This window comes from Theropithecus gelada, chromosome 2, assembly GCF_003255815.1.
Source record: "Theropithecus gelada isolate Dixy chromosome 2, Tgel_1.0, whole genome shotgun sequence".
Taxonomy (NCBI): domain Eukaryota; kingdom Metazoa; phylum Chordata; class Mammalia; order Primates; family Cercopithecidae; genus Theropithecus; species Theropithecus gelada.
Genome location: NC_037669.1, coordinates 28,903,097 through 28,926,018, shown reverse-complemented (window position 1 = coordinate 28,926,018; position 22,922 = coordinate 28,903,097). Strand labels below are relative to the sequence as shown.

The 22,922-nt window shown below is 39.4% G+C and overlaps 1 protein-coding gene across 2 annotated transcripts in view; it reads left to right on the top strand.

Annotated features, from left to right (window-relative positions):
• Window positions 1-22,922, top strand: part of GUCA1C (guanylate cyclase activator 1C) — a 47,482-nt gene that overhangs the window by 11,070 nt on the left and 13,490 nt on the right. For both annotated transcript variants that reach the window (XM_025376992.1, XM_025376993.1), the window contains exon 2: window positions 22,163-22,312. In XM_025376992.1, the coding sequence (XP_025232777.1) occupies window positions 22,163-22,312 (150 nt within the window). The remainder of the gene's footprint in view (window positions 1-22,162; window positions 22,313-22,922) is intronic.

The window sequence follows — 22,922 nt, the reverse complement described above, 5'->3', positions numbered from 1 at the left end:
ATGAACTCTTGATTCCTGCTTAATTTTCTGCTACAGTGACCTATCTCTTAGGCAATGAATGTCTTTATGAATGTGGGGAGAGCTGGATGACAGGAGGGATTACCAGGAGCAAACTCACATAGTTAACATTCTGTGTTATTATCTCACTGCACTTGCAAATATTTACTAAGCACTTGGAGGCATGGAGGAGGGAAGGATGCCACAAAGATGGATAAGAATTGGTCTCTGTCCTAAATTGACTTTACAATCTAGTGGGGAAGACAGGCACATCCTCAAAAAATAAAAAGAAGTAAATAAAGAATCAAAGTTTGAGAGGGGGAAAAACATTGTACTAACTCTGTGGTTTCAAGGTTCCAAATGGACCCGTGGTGTTGAGGGCTGCTTTTAAACCTGGTAATGTGGTCAAGGGTCCCCTAGGGAAATTCTTCAATCCCATCCCAGCAGGGCAGATAAGAATAGAAAAATTACATTCCAATATTAGGGTTGTGTGGGGCTAGGGGTGTGTAAATAGGTAGAAAACATGATTTTCTGTTCCCTCAAAGAATTTATAACCTAGTTGAGGAAATAAGTTATATCGAGATTATATAACCAAAGAATAAAACAAGATAGTATAAGCAGGACTGACTGTGCGATCCAAGGCTCATTTACTGGGATCAGAAGATGTGGCAGAGGTTGAGCGATGGACTTAGTTAGGAAAGGCTTTCTGGAGAAGTTGAGGCATTTGGGGATCTTGAAAGAAGTGAAAAACTGTGATTATTACTAATAAAGGCTAACACTCAACACTTCTGTGCCAGTCACTCTTTTATGCATTTTATGTTTATTATAGAATCCTTACAACAATATTATAGAGTAGATACCATTTTTCTCATCTGCGTTTACACATGAGGAACCTGAGGCACAGAGAAGTTAAGTAACTTGCCAGAAACTACACCTCAGGATTAGAATGCTGACTGCACCCTTGAATTGGTGTGTTATTCCATTAACAAAGGAGTTGAGAATTGCAATGAAGAAAACAGCTCTAATTAGAATAGGAGGGAAGAGGGAGACGGCATGTGGGGGCCTAGTTGAGGCAGAGGGTTACGGCTACAGCATAACTGGCCACAGACTCGAGGTGTCTCATCTAGAACTTTTGCTCCATGTGGGTAACCAGACAGTAGTCAGGACTACACTTACATCCTAGCTGGGAAATGAGGCACTGAGAGCACTGAGATGCCTGGAGAGTCTCAGAGCAGAAGGTCAGTCTTTGAGATACCTCTAGCTTCTGGTCCATTGTTCTGGTTGCTGTAATAGGTGTGAAGGTAAATAAATGGCCCTCAGGACCACACCTAGGCATCTGGGTTTTATCCAAATAGAGTGTCATTATTACCCTTAAACTAGGCCCAAACTCCTCTAAGAATACTCACTTGTCAGATGCAGGAAGGCAGGGATGAGCCCATTTCCAAAGGGCAAAATTGGACTAATAGAAGTCTGATTTTTGGTGGCAGGGGAATGAAATGGAGGAGGAAAACAGGGGTCTAAAAGACTTGTCAAAAGTCTTTGCCTCTTTGGGGACTCCAAAGATCTTACAGAGGGAGGTAAAATGGTTTCTCTACATGTATGGGTTTGGAACTCAAACCACCAATGGAGTGCCAGTTTAAGCCAGAAGAACAGTTATCAGCACTAGGTCCATGTAAACTCCAGAATAAAACAAAACACCCAGAAAATCCTTAGGTTGTTATTTTCAGTTAGCAGCTTCGGACAAAGCCTGGGCATCAGGAGTGAGGGGATGATGAGTGAATTCTTACAAACAGGGCAGAGGTCTATCCTGGACGGGAAGAGGAATGAGAAGCAGCGGGGCTGTGGGATTTGAATAATGATTATTACAGTGGATGTGGTGAAGGTTTACCTACAAATCTATTCATAAACCACATCTTAGCTTTAATGTAGCAGAAGTCCTTGCTGTGTTTTTTGTTTTGTTTTGTTTTGTTTTTTCATTGAGCCCCTTAGGGAATGTCTTTATGATATAAATCACAGCCCAACAACAGGACGGTGGAGGCAGCACCTTGGGAAGAATCAGAATGTCTGGCCTCCTGTCCCCGCTCTGACCCTTACCTGGGGTATGTAATCTTGGACAAGACCATTAACCTCTCCGTGTCTCAAATCATTCATTTCCAAAACTGGGACAACAAGACCTATGCTGCCTGCATTATCATTGAGCTCATGTGAAATAATGCAGTTGAAAGAACTTTGAAAAAATGTGCAATCTAGTCCACAAATGAACAGAATGTTTATCTGTAAAATGCAGATAACTCTGACCTGAGCCCCCACAGGTTTGGTAACAGGGCAGATTTAACAGTACTTCTTATCAAGCTTGTATTTCCAAACGAAAGGTGTTTCTACAGTTGCAGGAGTTGCTTTCCTGCCATTTCTTGTTTTTAATTTTTCTTAATGCTTTGGACATTTATTCGTGCTGTTCTGGGCAACATTTGCCCCTTGCAATGGCTGCCAATCATGGAATGAAATTCATTAAATAAGAATCATCTTAGTATTTTGACTGTCATCTTACTCTAACCCAGGACTCATGCTTGGGAGCCCCAGGTCTACTTGAAATTCAGAAGTGACCTTTGGTTATCCCTGGCTTCTTTGTGTAGGAGCCCTTAAAAATTGGAGCAGGCAACATGCCTTTTAACTTGTGTCATAATCACTGCTGTTCATTAACCCGTGGCTACCCTGCAACCCTATAACACTGTACTGGGTTTTCTGGCCCACAAAGTGACCACAATTAACTGTTGATATTCATAAGATACGTTTACTGGAAACAAATGATCTTATATTACATTGTAAATCATTAAGTTGCAATCTCTTAAGGGTTAAGAGCAAGAGTTCAGAGCTACTGGCATGGAAGCTCTCAGGAAGCATTTGTTGTGATAATAAAATACGTCATATTTGCTCGGCACTTCGTAATTTGCAAAGAATTTTCATATATACTATCAAACACGACATTTTGGTTAAGCTTCTCACAGAATTTTACCTGTTAAAGACACCAGCTTTACCCGCTGACATACATTTAAATGTAAGCTGTTGTAATTCATGTATTTTAACAAAATCTATTGAAATCGTGGTTCTTAATTCTGGCTATATATGAGAAGCACCTAGAGACATTATTAAAAATACCAGTGACTGTGTTGCTAACTCAGAACAACTAAATCAAAACAATGTTTTGTTTTTTAAGCTGCCCGATGATTGCAATGTGTAGCCACACATGAGGATCACTGCTATCCAAGAAAGATTGCAGTCTAAGTGGCAGAAAACTAAGTGGCAGAAAACTAAGGGGCTGTCTATATGTGTGCCATGGGTACATAAAGAAAGGGGATTCTAAGTCCAAAACTACTAATTCAGAAGCATTTCTTCTGACTTTTAGTTTAGCAGTGGCTCACACCTGTAATCCCAGCACTTTGGGAGGCTGAGGCTGGTGGATCACCTGAGGTCAGGAGTTTGAGATCAACCTGGCCAACATGGTGAAACCCTGTCTCTACTAAAAATACAAAAATGAGCCAGGCATGGTGGTGGGCATCTGTAATCCCAGTGACTCAGGTGGCTGAGGCAGGAGAATCACTTGAACCCGGGAGGCAGAGGTTGCAGTGAGATCGTCACTGCACTCCCACCTGGGCAACAGAGCAAGACTCTGTCTCAAAAAAAAAAAAAAAAAAAAAAGCCTTGAAGCAAGTAGTATATTAATAGTTATATCCATCCCACCATCGAATTCTGCCATTTTCTACATCCTCAACTCACCTCTTCTATTCATTAAGGAGCAAGGATCCAGGCTGTTACAAGGGAAAGGAAACACTTGTAGGAGACAGGCCGATTGAGTAAGGGTAAAGCTGGGTTTGACTTTATCTGTTGCACTATCAGTTTAGGAAGACAGATGCTTACAAGAGGAAGCCCATAATGCCTACCTGAGGAAGTTCGTTGCAAAAGGATACTGTGACTATAGTCCTAGGTCTGCAGTGATTAACTATAGCATTCAGAAGTGGTCAAACTTGGACAATTGTCTTCCTTCTTCAAACCCACATGAGATGACTTCTGATTCACAGTGGACCTGCTAAGGTGGCTGCATTCTAGGGGCTGATGGTTAGGGTTTTCTGATATCCAGAAAACCTACTAATAATCAGGAGCTCGTTTGGTAAATATTATGAGAAGTCATTTGTCTCAGAACCCCTTGCATTATTACAGTCATGGTCAAGTCAAGAACAACAGTGTCTGATCTCAGATCTGCATAAAGATCACATTAGGTAACCAATTACCAAGCCAGCAGTGTATTTCTGATCTCACAGAGGCAAGCCTCTCATCAGGACATTCCAGCAGTTCCATGTTTCATAGAGACTGTGTTTGCTGTTAATATTAGTGGTATCTGTGGGTGAAAATAGGCTAGGTCATAAATCCTGTACACAACATTTCCCTTATGGATTTTTAAAATTCACAAATGGTATTAACATATATTTAACATGACAGGACCTTATATTGCCTATTTTTAAAGTTCGTAAAATGTAAATTAAATACCACTGACAATTATTGATCAATTGTGAAGCGTGCTTATGCTCGCCATCTGGGTTTCCTTACTTCTGACCATCTGAGTAACCATTTTCAGACAGACATTTCAATTCATATGTTGCTACCAATTCACCACAGCTGGTAAAATGTCATTGAAAAGTGTCATATGTTAAAGAAAGCATGCAAATGTCTTCAGGTTATGGGGTTGTGAAAATTCATGAATTTTTCACAGATAGCGATACTATGAAAAATAACTGAAAGTTAATGCTGTGTGAGGAATCAGTTTTGATCTAAGTCTATAGTTTGGTGAATCTTTGTTGGAGCTGGATTGTTTTCCTAAATTAGAGGGTACATAGAATAAATGGGTTCATCCCTAGTTGCTGTAATAACAGTAATTTCTATTTCTGTGGGGTTTTTTTTTTTGTTTTTTTTTGTTGTTGTTTTTTTTTTTTTTAGACAGAGTCTCGCTCTACCAGAGTGCAATGGCGTGATCTCGGCTCACTGCAGCCCCTGCCTCCTGGGTTCAAGCAATTCTCTGCCTCAGTCTCCCAAGTAGCTGGAATTACAGGCACCTGCCACCATGCCCGGCTTATTTTTGTATTTTTAGTAGAGACGGGGTTTCACCATCTTGGTCAGGCTGGTCTTGAACTCCTGACCTTGTGATCCACCCGCCTCGGCCTCCTAAAGTGCTGGGATTACAGGTGTGAGCCACCGTGTCCAGCCGTTCTGTAGTCTTAATATGACTAGAACTCTAGATGCTATGGTTCTTGGTTAACACTGTGTAGGGTCTTATTAGAACTCTTCATTAACGCTGTGTTGGCCTCATGTGTGCAAAGCACAATGCCTGGTCTTATATGGATAGCAAGTATTACATCAACACCAGTAATTATAATTGTCATCATGATAACTTATTATGATTGTTATTATTACTAGTTCAGTCTGTTTCCCATATAAACACAAAGGACTGTTTCTAGAACTAAAATTCTAAGATTTGAAGCAATGAAATGAAGCCAAGTTCCCTTAATGACATTACTCAATTTATAAATTCATAGCTCTATTATTGGGACAAAAGCCCCAATGCAGATGTCTCTGAAATACACTAAGATAACATTTTAGTATCTGTTTCTGGAGTTACTCAAGCAAACAGAGAGGGAGCAATGGTGGGACCATACTGGGCATATCAGATGGTATCTGCGGTGCAATTTCACCCAGGGATTGCACAGGGTGGGGAGAATGGAGGAATTAGTCGGGCCTATAATGCAGCTACGAGGCCCTCTGGATGGCAGGTGGGTGGAGAGACGCTGAATCAAAGCAAAGACAGACTGCACAGCAAAAGCCAGCTGTGGATTCCTAGTTGAGAGTGTGGGTGAAGATTAACAACAAGATCAGTGGAGGCTGGATGAGGGTGAACACATCAGGCCTTGGAAGGGCATTTGGGAACATTTCCTGGGAACACTGTAGGCTGAGGGAGACTATGGTCTATGGGGTGCTGGAGGTTAAACTTACGGGCAGGGGTCAGAGGGCTAAGAATTCCAAAACGGATGGAAGAAATATTCATAAAATACACCAGGAAGCAGAGGAGGAGAAAAAGAGAATGAGCCAGATGGCACTGAAGGTGAGGTGTGGGAGGGCCCTAGAAGTGGCGGCCCCAAGAGCTGTCTGGGCTCAAGGTCTCCATGAGGCTGAGCAGATAATTGTACTCAGACCAGACTTCCCTTGAGCTAGTATGAAAATAGCATAGGCTCCAAGGTGCAGCATCTTCATCTCCAAGCACCTCTGAATCTCCTTACTTTATACAATTCTGTCTACTACCAAGTAGCTCACACAGAGGAATCCAGAATAGCGCACTGCACTGAATGTGTCCCATCTACTCAAGTCTGTGACGCCTCTCCTAGAAAGAGAATTCAATTGTAATGAGTTCTGAGGGTAACGGTGGGTGGTACCAAAAAACCAAGGCCTTACAGTATGGCTGACTGTGTTTAAACCCTGCATTCACCCCATCCTCATTTTCTTTACCTTAATTCCTTTATTTAATGTCTCTGAAAATCAGTTTTATTCTCTGTAAAGTAAGAATAATAAGATGACCTGCAAAATTGCTGTTACAATTAGAAATAATGCATTGAAAGGGACTTACACAGTGCCCAGGACATAGGCTTTTTTTTTTTTTTTAAAGTAATGGTAGCTTTTATACTTAGCAATAAATAATAAAATAATATTTTCACATGTACATAAGCCTTTTTTTTTGAGACAAGGTCTCACTCTGTCACCCAGGCTGGAGTGCAGTGTTGCGATCACGGCTCATCTCAACCTTCAACTCCTGGGCTCAGGTGATCCTCCCACTTCAACCTCCCAAACAGCTGGGACTACAGGTGCACGCCACCATGCCTGGTTTATTTTTGTATTTTTTGTAGAGACGGGCTTCACCATGTTGCCCAGGCATGTTGGTTTCAAACTCCTGGGCTCAAGTGATTCACCTGTCTTAGCTGCCCAAAGTGGTGGTATTACAACCATGAGCCGCCACACTCCACCTCATATAAGCCTTATAATTTAACTTTTCACCTGCCTACAAATTGATCGTATCCTGAAAACACCTGTGATTTCTGGGCGCTCATGAACATTGCCTGAAGACCATATATTCCACTTCTGGTTTCATTATTTTGATTATTTCCTTATTTGGACTTTTTTTTTTTTTTTGAGACAGAGTCTTGCTCTGTCACTCAGGCTGGAGTGCAGTGGCATGATCTTGGTTCACTGAAACCTCCACCTCCTGGGTTCAAGCGATTCTCCTGCCTCAGCCTCCTGAGTAGCTGGGACTACAGGTGCATGCCACCATTCCTGGCTAAATTTTTTTTTGTGTGTGTATTTTTAGTAGAGACAGGGTTTCACCGTGTTAGCCAGGATGGTCTCAATCTCCTGACCTCGTGATCCACCCACCTCGGCCTCCCAAAGTGCTGGGATTAAAGGTGTGAGCCACCTGCACTCAGCCTTTATGCTTTTTTTATAGATATAAAAATGTGCTTATATTTTCCATGGTTTTTTTTTTCAATTTTTATTTTAGATTCAGGAGTACAGATTTGTTATCTGGGTATTTTGGGGGTACTACTGATCCCATCATCCAGATAGTGAACATAGTACCCAATAGGTAGTATTTCAACCCCTGCTCCCTTCCTCTTCCCTTAACCAGTAGTCCCCAGTTTCTATTGTTGCCATGTTTATGTTCATGAGTACCCAATATTTTGCTCCTACTTTAGAGTGAGAACATAAGTGAGAACATGTGGTATTTGGTTTTCTGTACCTGTGTTAATTTCCTTAGGTAATAGCCTCCAACTTCATCTATGTTGCTGCAAAAGACATGATTTTGTTCTGTTTTTTTGGCTGCATAGTATTCCATGGTGTACATGCACCACATTTTCTTTGTCCAGTCCACTGCTGATGGGCACCTGGGCTGATTCCTTGTCTTTGCTATTGTGAGTAGTGCTGTGGTGAACTTACAGGTGTGTATGTCTTTGTGGTAGAATGATTTGTTTTCCTTTGGATATATACCCAGTAATGGGATTGCTGGGTCAAATGGTAGCTCTGTTTTAAGTTCTTTGAGAAATCTCCAAGCTGCTTTCCACAGTGGCTGAGCACATTTACATCCTCACCAACAGTATATAAACATTCCTTCTTCTCTGCAGCCTCGCCAGCATCTATTGTTTTTTGACTTTTTAAAAATTATACGTTCTGGTATACATGTGCAGAATGTGCAGGTTTATTACATAGGTATACATGTACCATGATGGTTGGCTGCACCCATCAACCTGTCATCCAGGTTTTAAGCTCTGCATGCATTAGATATTTGTCCTAATGCTGTCCCTCCCCTTGCCCCCCACCCCCTGACAGGTGTGTGATGTTCCCCTCCCTGTGTCCATGTGTTCTCATTGCTCAACCCCCAGTTATGAGTGAGAACATGCAGTGTTTGCTTTTCTGTTCCTGTGTTAGTTTGCTGAGAATGATGGTTTCCACCTTCATCCATGTCCCTGCAAAGGATATGAACTCATTCTTTGTAATGGCTGCATAGTGTTCCATGGTGTATATGTACAACGTTTTCTTTATCCAGTCTATCACTGATGGGCATTTGGGTTGGTTCCAAGTCTCTGCTGTTGTGAATAGTGCTGCAATAAACATGAGTGTTCATGTGTCTTTATAGTAGAATGATTGATAATCCTCTGGGTGTATACCCAGTAATGGGATTGCTGGGTCAAATGCTAGCTCTGTTTTAAGTTATTTGAGAAGTCTCCAAACTGCTTTCCACAGTGGCTGGACTAATTTACATTCCCACCAACAGTTTATAAATGTTCGTTCTTCTCTGCAGCCTTGCCAACCTCTATTGGTTTTTAACTTTTTAATAATAGGCATTCTGACTGGTATGAGATGATATCTCATGGTGGTTTTGGTTGCATTTCTCTGAAGATTAGTGATGTTGACCTTCCACAGGTTTTAGAAACCAGAAGAAATCTTATATTTGAAGTCTCCATATAGTTTTTCTTTCTTTCCTCTCCCGCTTATGAAACAATTCATAATTTATAATGGAGCCAAACTCCCATAGGGGCCTGAGAAGCTGTTATGCTTTCATATCCTGACACCTCCTCCTCTAACCCCCCATTAAACTTTCCCTGGAATCCATTCCAGAACAGGATGTATACATCGATGAACATGTTGGGGTTAAAATTATTTTATATGTATGCTCCCAAACTCTCCTTTCCTGAGGCTCACTAGAATGGGTTCTGGCTTTGTGAGCTCTTAATTTCTTCCCCTCCTCAGTTTCAAAGGGGTATTCTACCATTGCCAAATAAATTCTTTACAATTTTATGATGTAGAATTATAAGAAAAATTGGCGAGGTAAAAGGATAAAATGTTCTCATGCTAGGGCTGGCAGTGAAAGATTAGGAAATGGAGATTATTGAAAATTGAACAGTATGACATATGTGGAGAAGCAGATGAAAGGAAGGGGGTGTTCTGAAGAAATCCTTAAAATTTCTTGCAGAAATGCAAGCAAAGACCTTCCATTATTTTGAAATTAATTTTTGACTGCTGGACTTCATTCTCTTTTTTTTGAGATGGAGTTTCACTCTTATTGTGCAGGCTGGAGTGCCATGGCACGATCTTGGCTCACCGCAACCTCCGCCTCCTGGGTTCAAGTGATTTCTACGGCCTCAGCTTCCCAAGTAGTTGGGATTACAGGCATGCGCCACCACGCCTGGCTAATTTTGCTTTTTTAGTAGAGATGAGGTTTCTCCATGTTGGTCAGGCTGGTCTTGAACTCCCAACTTCAGGTGATCCACCTGCCTCAGCCTCCCAAAGTGCTGAGATTACAGGTGTGAGCCACCGTGCCTGGCCTGCTAGACTTTATTCTTGTGGCATATATCATTTTGAGACTGAGCCATGTGGGTCATAATTTTTCAAATTACTTTTAATAAGGTTACATACATTTACATTGGAATAAATAAATAGCCACTTGGAGAGATGGCTAGATGATAAAATTGCCTACAGAGAAGGGTGTGGATTAGAAAAACAGCTTAGGTCCATGGTTCTCCACTCTTAGAATATGTAAGACTTATCTGAGGAGCATTTTAAAATGCAGACTCTTGGACTATATTCCAAGGAGCTTTGATGCTGGGTTTTTGTTGTTGTTGTTGTTTGTTTGTTTGTTTTTTGGTGGGGGGCCTAGGAATCTGCATGTTTCATTATCCCCCATATGATTCTCATGAAAGGAATTTATGAACCCCACTCAGGTTCAGGCCAATAAAAATTCGTCATCTCCAAACAGTTATGTATGCCAGAGGACTCCTGAAGTTCAACTATGGAAACATGAGCTTAAGAGTGTTCCCAGCCAGGTGCGGTGACTCACACCTGTAATCCCAGCACTTTGGGAGGCTGAGGCAGGTGGATCACGAAGTCAGGAGATCAAGACCATTCTGGCTAACACAGTGAAACCCCATCTCTACTAAAGTTACAAAAAATTACCCGGGTGTGGTGGCGGGTGCCTGTAGTCCCAGCTACTCTACTCGGGAGGCTGAGGCAGGAGAATGGCATGAACCCGGGAGGTGGAGGTTGCAGTCAGCCAAGATCGCACCACTGCACTCCAGCCTGGGTGACAGAAGGAGACTCCATCTAAAAAAAAAAGAGTGTTCCTTTGGTTCACCTTTGGACTTTCTCTATTAAATCCTTCTTAGTCACATTTGCAGGGACATCTCCTCACCTTCGCAGTGATAATTATCCCCCTCTCCAGCCTTTGAAATCCATAGACTAATTGACAACAATACTTTTTTTCCTCCCGATTCATAGAATAAGCATGTACCCTAAACCCTGTTCAACGCCAACACAAGTCATTAAATCACATTTGCCAAAGTCATTTCACCAATGCAAATTTCTACAAAATCTTAACAGAAAGATAATGGAACAGAAGAATTGGCCATAAATTGTAAAGATCAATTTGCCTGAGTGCATGACAGAATACTGAAATGAAAACACAAAATGTTTTGCTTACAGAAGTTTTTGAAAGAGGATGCCCTTGTCTAAGTAGAAAGGTTTGATTAACCAGGTTGTTCATTTAAACACCGCACAGTGAAAATACTTATGTGCATCTCATGATAAGGGCTTGCCCAGAGCTCTTAAAGCCTGAATTGAAAGATATTAGTACCACCCATGCACTGTACCTAAAAATAAAATACCAGATGTCCTAAGGGCAACATTGCTCTATTTAGCCTTTTGCCATTCATCATGCAGGTGACATTGAAAAATGCAGTCACTGAAGTGGAACTTGTAAAGTGAAACAGACCATCATCAAATAAAAGGCTATTATGGAAACTCTGGAGGATCAACTTAATAACAAGCCAGGCCTCCAGGGAGGATGCTCCTGTGACTCTTTGGTAAATTCACACAATAACTGTCCAGGAGACTGCTGAATTGATTGGTCAACCCTAAAGACCCCGGAGGAAGGCCTGGGAGTCAATGTACCTCTGGTTGGATACTGTCCATTCAGCTTATTTCATCCACACTTCCAGACCTGTTTCTGAAAAATAATGGTCATGTCCTGCCGAATCTGGAGATATGATACCTCGTTGTCATCTTAAATAAATTTCAACCCTATAATAACATATTTCGCTTGTCTCAGTCATAGCTCTGCTGGGGATTAATAAAGTGAAGTGTCAGGGAGCAGTAGGAAAGGCAAGCAGCAATAAGGTAAAATCAGTTAGGTTTTGTGTCTTTGAACGAATTTCTTTTAGGAGACCCATTGAAATAGACGCCTATCTGTCAGAAGAAATCTTATCTCTTATAAGAAGATCAAAGTTACTGATGGGGTAAAGAGGTCTAAGTCGTAAAACACAAAAATCTAATACTAAACGCAGTAAAATGACTTTGAAATGTTTTCTTATCACTTTCTGACTGTAAAAGTAAAATATCCACAGTGTAGAAAATAAAAGTGTAATAAATTTAGAAAACAATGCTATAGTGATTACCACATTAGCTTCCAACGTCTGAAATATTGTGGTAATCTTATTTTTAAAAACCTTTAAAAAGCCAAATAGACTTTGCTTCCCAATTCAGAACTATTGGTTATTTCTCAGTAGCTTTTTTTATAGACGTCGTGAAACTATTCACAAAAGCTTAAGATGCAGGCAAACACATAACGCTTTCCAGACTGATAAATCTGAATCTCTTTATTTCCGGGAAGCAGTGGTTTATTTTTTGTCACATCCCAGTTTTGTGAACAGACCCTGGCATCACAAATACTCCAAAAAGACTACAGCCTGCAGCACGTGTTCTTGTGCTGGATATGCCACCGTCAGCATCAGAACTCACGTGGGAAAATAGCGAAGAATGAGTCACATGCCTCCCTAGAGCTGGCCACCTTTCCTTAGACAGTTGAACATTTACGTATGCCAGGTTTGAAGCATATGATTCTAAAGAGTGACACAGATTGTTTCTGTTTCAACTGAAAATGTTTTACCAATTAAAAACAGGATAAGGCACACCACCTAAACTTGCAGTCCTTAAATAATCTTCTCCAAGATTGATGAATAGGACAAAATCTTTATAGAAAAAGAGCCTCATTAATTTTGATTCATACCTAAAACTATGCACTTAAATCCTAACCTGCAATTTAGCAGCCCAAAAATATCAACCAGTTCCTATTAAAAGGAATATAAAATTTGTCTGCTTGATATGTTTTCCTTCTATTAAAAATTGGTACTTGGTCTTCAGAAGAGGACAAAATCTGAAGAAATTCAGAAGAAGAAAGACATTGAAAAAGTTCAGTGGTGAGGAATTTTATGTTTGTTTCTTTGGCATAAGAAGTAAACATTTTCTCTAAAAAGGTAGTTAATCTCAACTTGAAAAGAATATCTACAAAACCCTGACAGTGAGCCTTATACTTCCTGGTAAGAAACTAAGAACTTTCCCACTAAGATCAGAAACAAGGCAACGATGTCACCTCTCATCACTGATTTTCAACATTTTACTGGAAGTCCTAGCTACTGCATTAACACAAGAAAAGGATATAAAATTTAAACTGTTTGGGAAGGAGAAAATAAAACTGTCTTTGCGAATAACATGATACTCAACTTTGGAAAACTCAAAAGAATTGGCAGAAAAAAATCTCCTAGAACTAATAAGAGATTTTAGCAAGGTTTCAGACACAAAGTTTTTTTATACAAAAGTCATCAGTCATCACTTTCCTATATACCAGCAATAAATAAGCGGAGTTAACATATTACCATTTACATTGGCACCCTCAAATGAAATTATTAGGTATAAATCTGACAAAATATGTACAAAATCTACATGAGGAAAACTACAAAACTCTGATAAAAGAAATCAAAGAACTAAATAAAAGGAGAGAGATTCTTTTTTTTTTTTTTTGAGACAGAGTTTCGCTTCTGTTGCCCAGGCTGGAGTGCAGTGGAACCTCTGCCTCCCGGGTTCAAGTGATTCTCCTGCCTCAGCCTCCCAAGTAGCTGGGATTACAGGCGCCCACCACCATGCCCAGCTAATTTTTTCTATTTTTAGTAGAGATGGGGCTTCACCATGTTGGCCAGGCTGGTCTTGAACTCCTGACTTCAGGTGATCCACCCGCCTCAGTCTCCCAAAATGCTGGGATTACAGTCATGAGCCACCGCGCCCAGCAAGGAGAGAGATTCTATATTCATGGAAAGGGAGACTCAGTGTTGTCAAGGTGTTACTTTTTCCCAAATTGATCTGTAGATTCAATGAAATTCAAATCAAACTCCTAGCAAGTTACTTTGTAAATATTGACAAATTGATTCTAATGTTTATATGGAGAGGCAGAAGACCCAGAATCGCCAATATAATATTGAAGGAGAAGAACAAATTTGGGGTACTGAAACTACCTGACTTTAAGACTTACTGTAAAAGTATAGTAATTGAGACAGTGTTGTATTTCTGAAAGAACAGATACATCAATCAGTATGAGGGAATAGAGGGCCAGAAATAGACCAACATATGTCTAGTCAACTAATCCTTGACAAAGAAACAAAGGCAATACAGTGGAGAAAAGACAGACTTTTCAACAAATGGTGCTGAAACAATGAAACATCCATGTGCAAAGAAAGGCATCCAGACAAAGACCTTACACCTTTCACAAAAATTTATTCAAAATGAATCAGAGACCTGAATATAAAATGCAAAACTCTAAAACTCCTAAAAGATAACTTAGGAGAAAATCTAGATGACCTTGGGTTTGGTAATGATGTTTTCGATACAATGATAAAGGCATAATTCATGAAAAATAATAAGCTGGAGTTTATCAAAATTAAAAACTTCTGCTCTGCAAAAGACATTGTCAGAGAATAAAAAGACAAGCCACCAACTGGGAGAAAATATTTGCAAAAAGCATAGCTGATGAACGACTATTATCCAGAACACAAAAAGAACTCCTAAAACTCAACAATAAGAAGACAATCTGGATTAAGATGGTGGAGAGGGGCAGGACTAGCTTGCAGCTCCTGCTCGGATGGATGGAGCAGCGTGTGGAGACTCACATCATGGACTTTTGCTCCAAGAACTGCCACAGGTACATACCAGGAAAGCCGAGGTAATCCACAGACCCTTTGAAGGAACTAGATCACTGCTGCAGGCTCCCTGAGATGCTGAAAAACTGTGCTGGTATCCATGACTGCAAGGCCTGAAGACAGATAACAAGACTCTTTGCAGATACTCCCCAGTACCAGCCCAGAGCCCAGTAGCTCCACTAGGTCGCTGGACCCAGAAGAGCAAAAATAATCACTATAGTTTGGCTCTCAGGAAGCTCCATTCCTAGGGTAAGGGGGAGAACACCACATCAATGGAGCATCCCACGGGACAAAAGATCTCTGAACAGCAGCTCTTGAATCTCAGATCTTCCCTTGGATATAGTCTACTCAAATGAGAAGAAACGAGAAAAACAATTCTGATAGTGTGATAAAACAAGACTCCAAGATCATACCAGCTCACCAGCAATGGATTCAAAATAAGACAAAATCTCTGAACTGCAAAATAGAATTCAAAAGGTCAATTATTAAGCTAATCAAGGAAGCACCAGAGGAAGGTGAAGACCAACTTAAAGATATAGGATATGAAAGGAAAAGGAAAATTATTCAGTGAAATAGATTGCACAAATAAAAAACAATCACAACTTCTGGAAATCAAGGACCCAATTAGAGAAATGCAAAATACACTAGAAAGTCTCAGCAATAGAATCAAATAAGCAGAAGGAACTTTAGAGCTCAAAGACAAGGCTTTTGAATTAACCCAATCTGTCAAAGACAAAAAAAAAAAAAATTAAAAAAAAAGAACCTCCAAGAAGTTTGGGACTGTGTTAAATGTCCAAACCTAAGAATAATTGGATTCCTGAGGAAGAATAGAAGTCTAAAAGTTTAGAAAACGTATTTGAGGGAATAGTAAAGTAAAACTTCCTCAGCCTTGCTAGAGATTTAGATATCCAAATACAAGAGGCTCAGAGATCACCTGGGAAATTCATCACAAAAAGATCATTGCCTAGGCACATAGTCATCAGTTTATCTAAAGTCAAGACAAATGAAAGAATCTTAAGAGCTGTGAGGCAAAAGCATCAGGTAACCTACAAAGAAAAACCTATCAGATTAACAGCAGATTTATCAGCAGAAACCCTACAAGCTAGAAGGGATTGGGGTCCTATTTTTAGCCTCCTTAAACAAAGCAATTATCAGCCAAGAATTTTGTATCTAGTGAAACCGAGCTTCATAAATGAAGGAAAGATACAGTCATTTACAGACAAACAAATGCTGAGAGAATTCTCCAATACCAAGCCAGCACTACAAGAACTGCTAAAAGGAGCTCTAAATCTTGAAACAAATCCTCAAAATAAACCAAAATAGAACCTCCTTAAAGCATAAGTCTCACAGGACCTATATAACAACAACACAATGAACAGAAACAAAACAAAACAAAACAAAACGAGGCAGGGCGCAATGGCTCACGCCTGTAATCCCAGCACTTCGGGAGGCCGAGGAGGGTGGATCATGAGGTCAGGAGATTGAGACCATCCTGGCTAACATGGTGAAACCTCGTCTCTACTAACAATACAAAAAGGTAGCCAGGCGTGGTGGCGGGTGCCTGTAGTCCCAGCTACCTGGGAGGCTGAGGCAGGAGAATGGTGTGAACCTGGGAGGCAGAGCTTGCAGTGAGCCAAGATTACGCCACTGCACTCCAGCCTGGGGGATGGAGTGATACTCCATCTCAAAAAAGAACAGAGCTTCAGGCAACAAATAGCAAAATCAATATAATAATACCTCACATCTGAATACTAACATTGAAAATAAATAACCTAAAGCTCCACTTAAAAGATACAGAATGGCAGAATAAATAGGACTTAACTAACCAACTATCTGCTGCCTTCAAGTGACTCACCTAACAAATAAGGATTCACATAAACTTAAGGTAAGGGAGTGGAAAAAGACATTCCATGCAAATGGACACCAAAAGCGAGCAGGAGGAGCTGTTCTTATATCAGACAAAACAAACTTTAAAGTAACAGCAGTTAAAAAAGATAAAGGGGAACATCATATAGTAATAAATGGACTAGTCCAACAGGAAAATATCAGAATTCTAAATATATATTCACCTAACACTGGAGTTCCCCAATTTTTTTTTTCAGATGGAGTCTTGCTCTATCACCCAGGCTGGGGTGCAATGGCACAATCTCAGCTCACTACAACATCTGCCTCCTGGGTTCAAATGATTCTCCTGCCTCAGCCTCCCATGTAGCTGGGATTACAGGCATCTGCCACCATGCCTGGCTAATTTTTGAATTTTTAGTAGAGACGGGGTTTCACCATGTTGGTCAGTCTGGTCTCGAACTCCTGATCTCAGGTGATCCACCTGCCTCAGCCTCCCAAAGTGCTGGGATTACAGGCATGAGCCACCATGCCTGGCCTGGAGCTCCCAAATTTATAAACAATTATTACTAGACCTAAGAAATGAACTAGGTGGCAATACAATAATAGTGGAGGACTTTAATACTCCACTGATACCACTACACAGGTCATTAACACAGAAAGTCAACAAAGAAACAATGGACTTAAACTATACCCTAGAACAAATGGACTTAACACATATTTACAGAGCATTCTACCCAACACCTGCAGAATGTACATTCTATTCATCAGCAGATGGAACATTCGCCAAGATAGACCATATGTTAGGCCACAAAACAAGTCTCAGTAAATTTGAGAAAATTGAAATTATATCAAGTACTCTCTCAGACTGCAGTGGAAGAAAATTGCAAATCAACTCCAAAAGAAACCCTCAAAACCATGCAAATACAAGGAAATTAAATAACCTGCTTCAGAATGATCGTTGGGTCAACAATGAGATTAAGATGGAAATTTAAAAATTCCTTGAACTGAATGATAATAGTGACACAACCTATCAAAACCTCTGTGATACAGCAAAAGTGGTCCTAAGAGGAAAGTTTGTAGCATTAAATGCCTACATCAAAAGTCTGAAAGAGCACAAATAAGGTCACACCTCATGGAACTGGATAAACATGAATAATCTAAACCTAAACCCAGCAGAAGAAAATAAATAATGAAGATCAGAGCAGAACTAAATGAAATTGAAAAAAAAAATACAAAAGATAAATGAAACAAAAAGCTGGTTCTTTGAAAAGATAAATAAAATTGACAGGCCATTAACTAGATTAACCAAGAAAAGAAGAGAGAATATCCAAATAAGCTCAATTAGAAATGAAACAGGAGATGTTACAACTGATATCGCAGAAATACAAAAGATCATTCAAGGCTACTATGAACACTTTTATGTGCATAAAACATAAAACCTAGAGGAGATGGATACATTCCTGGAAATACACGAATCTCCTAGATTAAATCAGAAAGAGATTGAATCTATGAACAGACCAATAACAAGCAGCAAGATTGAAATGGTAACAAAAAAATTGCCAACAAAAAAGTCCAGGATTCACAGCGGAATTATATTAGACAGTCAAAAAAGAATTGGTATGAATCCTATCGACACTATTCCAAAAGCTAGAGAAAGAGGGAATTCTCCCTCAATCCTTCTATTAAGCCAGTATCACTCTAATACCAAAACCAGGAAAGACATAACAACAAAAAAAAGAAAACCACAGACCAATAACCCGGATGAACAAAGATGCAAAAACCCTCAATAAAATACTAACAAACCGAATCCAACAGCATATCAAAAAAATAATCCACCAAGATCAAGTGGGTTTTATATTAGGGATGCAGGGATGGTTTAACATACATAAGTTAATAAATGTAATACACCACATAAACAGAATTAAAAACAAAAATCACATGATCATGTCAATAGACACAGAAAAAGCATTTGACAAAATCTAGCATCCCCTTATGATTAAAATCGTCAGCAAAATCGGCATAGAAGGGACATACCTTAAGGTAAGAAAAGTAATCTGTGACAAACCCACAACCAACATCATACTGAATGGGTAAAAGTTGAAAGCATTTCCCTTGAGAACAAGACAAGATGCCCACTTTCACCACTTCTGTTCAACTTAGTACTGGAAGTCCTACCCAGAGCAATAAGACAAGAGAAAGAAAAAAAGGGAATCCAAATCAGTAAAGAGGAAGTCAAATTGTTGCTGTTTGCTGATGATGTGATCATATACCTAGAAAACTCTAAAGATTCCTCCAAAAAGCTCCTAGAACTGATCAATGAATTCAGCAAAAGTTAAGGATACAAAATTAATGTATACAAACCAGTAGCTCTTCTATACACCAACAGCGATCAAGCTGAGAATCAAGTTAAGAACTCAACCCCTTTCACAATAGCGGCAAAAAAATTAAGTACTTAGGAATATACCTAACCAAGGAGTCAAAAGACCTCTACAAGGAAAACTGCAAAACACTGCTGCAAGAAATCATAGATGACACAAACAAACAAAAACACATCCCATGCTCATGGATGAGTAGAATCAATATTGTGAAAATTACCATAGAACCAAAAACAATCTTCAAATTAAATGCAACTCCCATCAAAATACCACCAACATTTTTCACAGAACTAGAAAAAAAATTCTAAAATTCATATGGAACCAAAAAAAAAAAAAAAAAGCCTGCATAGCTAAATCAAGACTAAGCAGAAAGAACAAATCTAGAGACATCATATTACCCAACTTCAAATTATACTATAAGGCCATAGTCAACCAAACAGCATGGCACTGGCATAAAAATAGGCACATAGACAAATCGAACAGAGTAGAGAACCCAGAAATAAAGCCAAATACTTATAGGCAACTGATCTTTGAAAAAGCAAACAAAAACATAAAGTGGGGAAAGGACACCCTATTCAACAAATGGTGCTGGGATAATTGGCAAGCCACATGTAGGAGAACAAATCTGGATCCTTGTCTCTCACCTTATACAAAAATCAGCTCAAGATGGATCAAAGACTTAAAGACCCAAAACCATAAAGATTCTAGAAGATAACACCAGAAAAACCCTTCTAGATATTGGCTTAGGCAAAGACTTCATGATTAAGAACCCAAAAGCAAATGCAACAAAAACAAAGATAAATACATCGGACTCCAACTAAAAAGCTTCTGCACAGCAAAAGAAATAATCAGCAGAGTTTACAGACAACCCGCAGAGTGGGAGAAAATCTCACAATCTGTACATTCGACAAAGGACTACTAGCGAGATTTTACAAAGAATTCAAACAAATCAGCAAGAAAAAAACCGAACAAACCCACCAAAAAGTGGGTTAATAAAAAAGAATGAGTTCATGTCCTTTGCAGGGACATGGATGACGCTGGAAACCATCATTCTCAGCAAACTAACACAGGAACAGAAAACCAAACACCTCATGTTCTCACTCATAAGTGGGAGTTGAACAATGAGAACACATGGACACAAGGAGAGGCCTGTCGGGGGGTAGGGAGCTAGGGGAGGAATAGCATTAGGAGAAATACCTAATGTAGGTGATGGGTTGATGGGTGCAGCAAACCACCACGGCACGTGTATACCTGTGTAACAAACCTGCACGTTCTGCACATGTATCTCAGAACTTAAAGTATAATAATAATAAAAAAGTGGGCTAAGGACATGAATAGACAATTCTCAAAAGAAGATATACACATAGCCAACAAGCATATGGAAAAATGCTTAACGTCACTAATTATCAGGGAAATGTAAATCAAAACCACAATGCAATGTCACCTCACTCCTGCAAGAATGGCCATAATCAAAAAAACAACAAATGTTGGTATGGATGCAGAGAAAAGGGAACACTTTTACACTGCTGGTGGGAATGTAAACTAGTACAACTACTATGTGAAACAGTGTGGAGATTCCTTAAAAACTAAACGTAGACCTACTGTTTGATCCAGCAATCCTACTACTAGGTATCTATTCAGAGAAAAAGAAGTCATTATATGAAAAAGATACTTGCACATGCGTGTGTATGGCAGCACAATTTGCAAATGCAAAAATATGGAACCAGCCCAAATGCCCATCAATCAATGAGTGGATAAAGAAAATTATCCGTGTGTGTGTGTGTGTGTGTATACACCATGGAATACTACTGAGACATAAAAAGGAATGAAATAATGGCATTCACAGCAACCTGGATAAAAGTAGAGACTATTATTCTAAGTGAAGTAACTCAGAAATGGAAAAACCAAACAATATCTGTTCTCACTCATATGTGGGAGCTGAGCTATGAGGATGCAAAGGCATAGGAATGATACATTGGACTTTGGGGAAAGGGTAGAGGGTGGCGAGGGATAAAAGACTACACCTTGGGTACAGTGTTCACTGCTCAGGTGATGGGTGCACCAAAATCTCAGAAATCACCACTAAAAAATGTATTCATGTAACCAAATGTCCCCGATTCCCAAAAACCTATTGAAATAAAAAACAAAATTGAAAAAAGGAAAACAATCTGATTAAGAAATACAGGTGGTAAACAAGCACATAAAAAGATGTTCAACATCGTATATTATTAGGGAATTGCAAGTTAAAACAAGGAGATACCACTACACACCTATTAGAATGGCCAAAATCCAGAACACTGAAAACACCCAATGCCAGTGAGGATGTGGAGCAACAGAAACTCTCATTCAGTGCTGGTAGAAATGAAAAATGGTTCAACTACTTTGAAAGATAGTTTGGCAGTTTCTTAAAAGCTAAACCTACTCTTACATATCATCCGAATCCCCTGGTATTTGTCCAAAGGGGTTAAAAACGTAAGTCCACAAGAAATCTGCACATAGATATTTATAGCAACTTTATTTATAATTGCCAAAATCTGGAAGCAACCAAAATGTCCTGCAGGAAGTGAATGGATAAACAAACTGAAGTACATCCAGACAATGGAGTATTATTTAGTGCTGAAAAGAAATGAGCTATCAAACCCTGGAAAGACAAGGAGGAAATTTAAATGCATATTACTAAGTGAAGGAAGCCAATCTGAAAAAACTACGTACCATATACTACACACTATATAATTTTAACCATGTAACTTTCTAGAAAGGTAAAGCTATGGAGACCATTAAAAGATTAATGGTTGTCAGGAGTTAGGGAAGACTAAATAGGCACAACGCAGAGGAATTTTAGGATAGCAAAACTACTCTATGCAATACTATAATGGTGGGTACATGGCATTATATATCTAGACTTGCAGAATGTAAAGTACAAAGACTGGACACTAATGTAAACTATGGACTTTGGGTGATGATGATGTGTCAGTGTAGGTTCAGCAATTGCAACAAATGTACCATTCTGGTGGGAGACGTTGACGATGGAGGAGGCTATGCATGTGTGGAGACAGGGAGTATATAGGAAACCTCTGTACCTTCCATTCAATTTTGCTGTGAGCCTAAAACTACACTAAAAAATAATGCCTATTTACTTAAGGCACTTAATTGTAAAATTAAAGTCACTTGTGTCTGTAAACTTTTTTAAAATGAAACACTAGGGAAAAGTTTTGTGCTGAAATCTTTTGGATTGATTTAAGTTATACTAAAGGCCCTGTTCATGAATGCTGACTTGTCAAATAAAAAACAATTATTCTTCTTAAATATTTATTTTTCTTTTCACCTTAATTTCCATAGGATGGATTTATTGACTTTTTGGAGTTTATTGCTGCTGTAAATCTAATCGTGCAAGAAAAAATGGAGCAAAAATTAAAATGGTATTTTAAGCTGTATGATGTTGATGGAAATGGTTCTATTGACAGAAATGAACTACTGGACATGTTCGTGGTAAGTGAAGCAGTAAAGTATCCTTTTCAGGCCACTATACAGTTAACCCAATTTCCCTTCCTGTGGAGTAGGTAACAGCTGTCTATGGGGTTGGCTGTATTTGGGATATACATTTTGAATTGCTGAAGTAATGTAAGCTTTACTTAACCTATTGATTGCTGAATGGGCAACAGCAGCAAATCAGCTTTTCCTTCTTGGTGCAATCCACCCTGGCATTCACAAATTTAACAGAGCATTGCAATGAAAAAAATGAAACAGATATGATAGTGTAAAACAACTTATCTTTTTCTCTGCCTCAGTGCAGAATGCCTCGTGAGGAATAGCTAAACTATGAGATGGTTTATATATGTTTAACAAGAGACATGGACTAAAAATGAAGGTATGTGAGGACTGATCTTTCTGGGAGCTATACTGAAGTATTTCTAATAGTTGGTTCAGGGATCTCAGATCTTTTCCATATCTAAAGTTCAATAAGTGCCTTTCTAAGCCCCTATACCATCACCCCAATGGAGTAGGAGATAGTTATTATCATGGTATGAAACAGTAAAGAGCCCAGAGTAAAAACTGGTTAAGTGGGACACTATACCTAAATGAAGATAAGAGGTAAAAT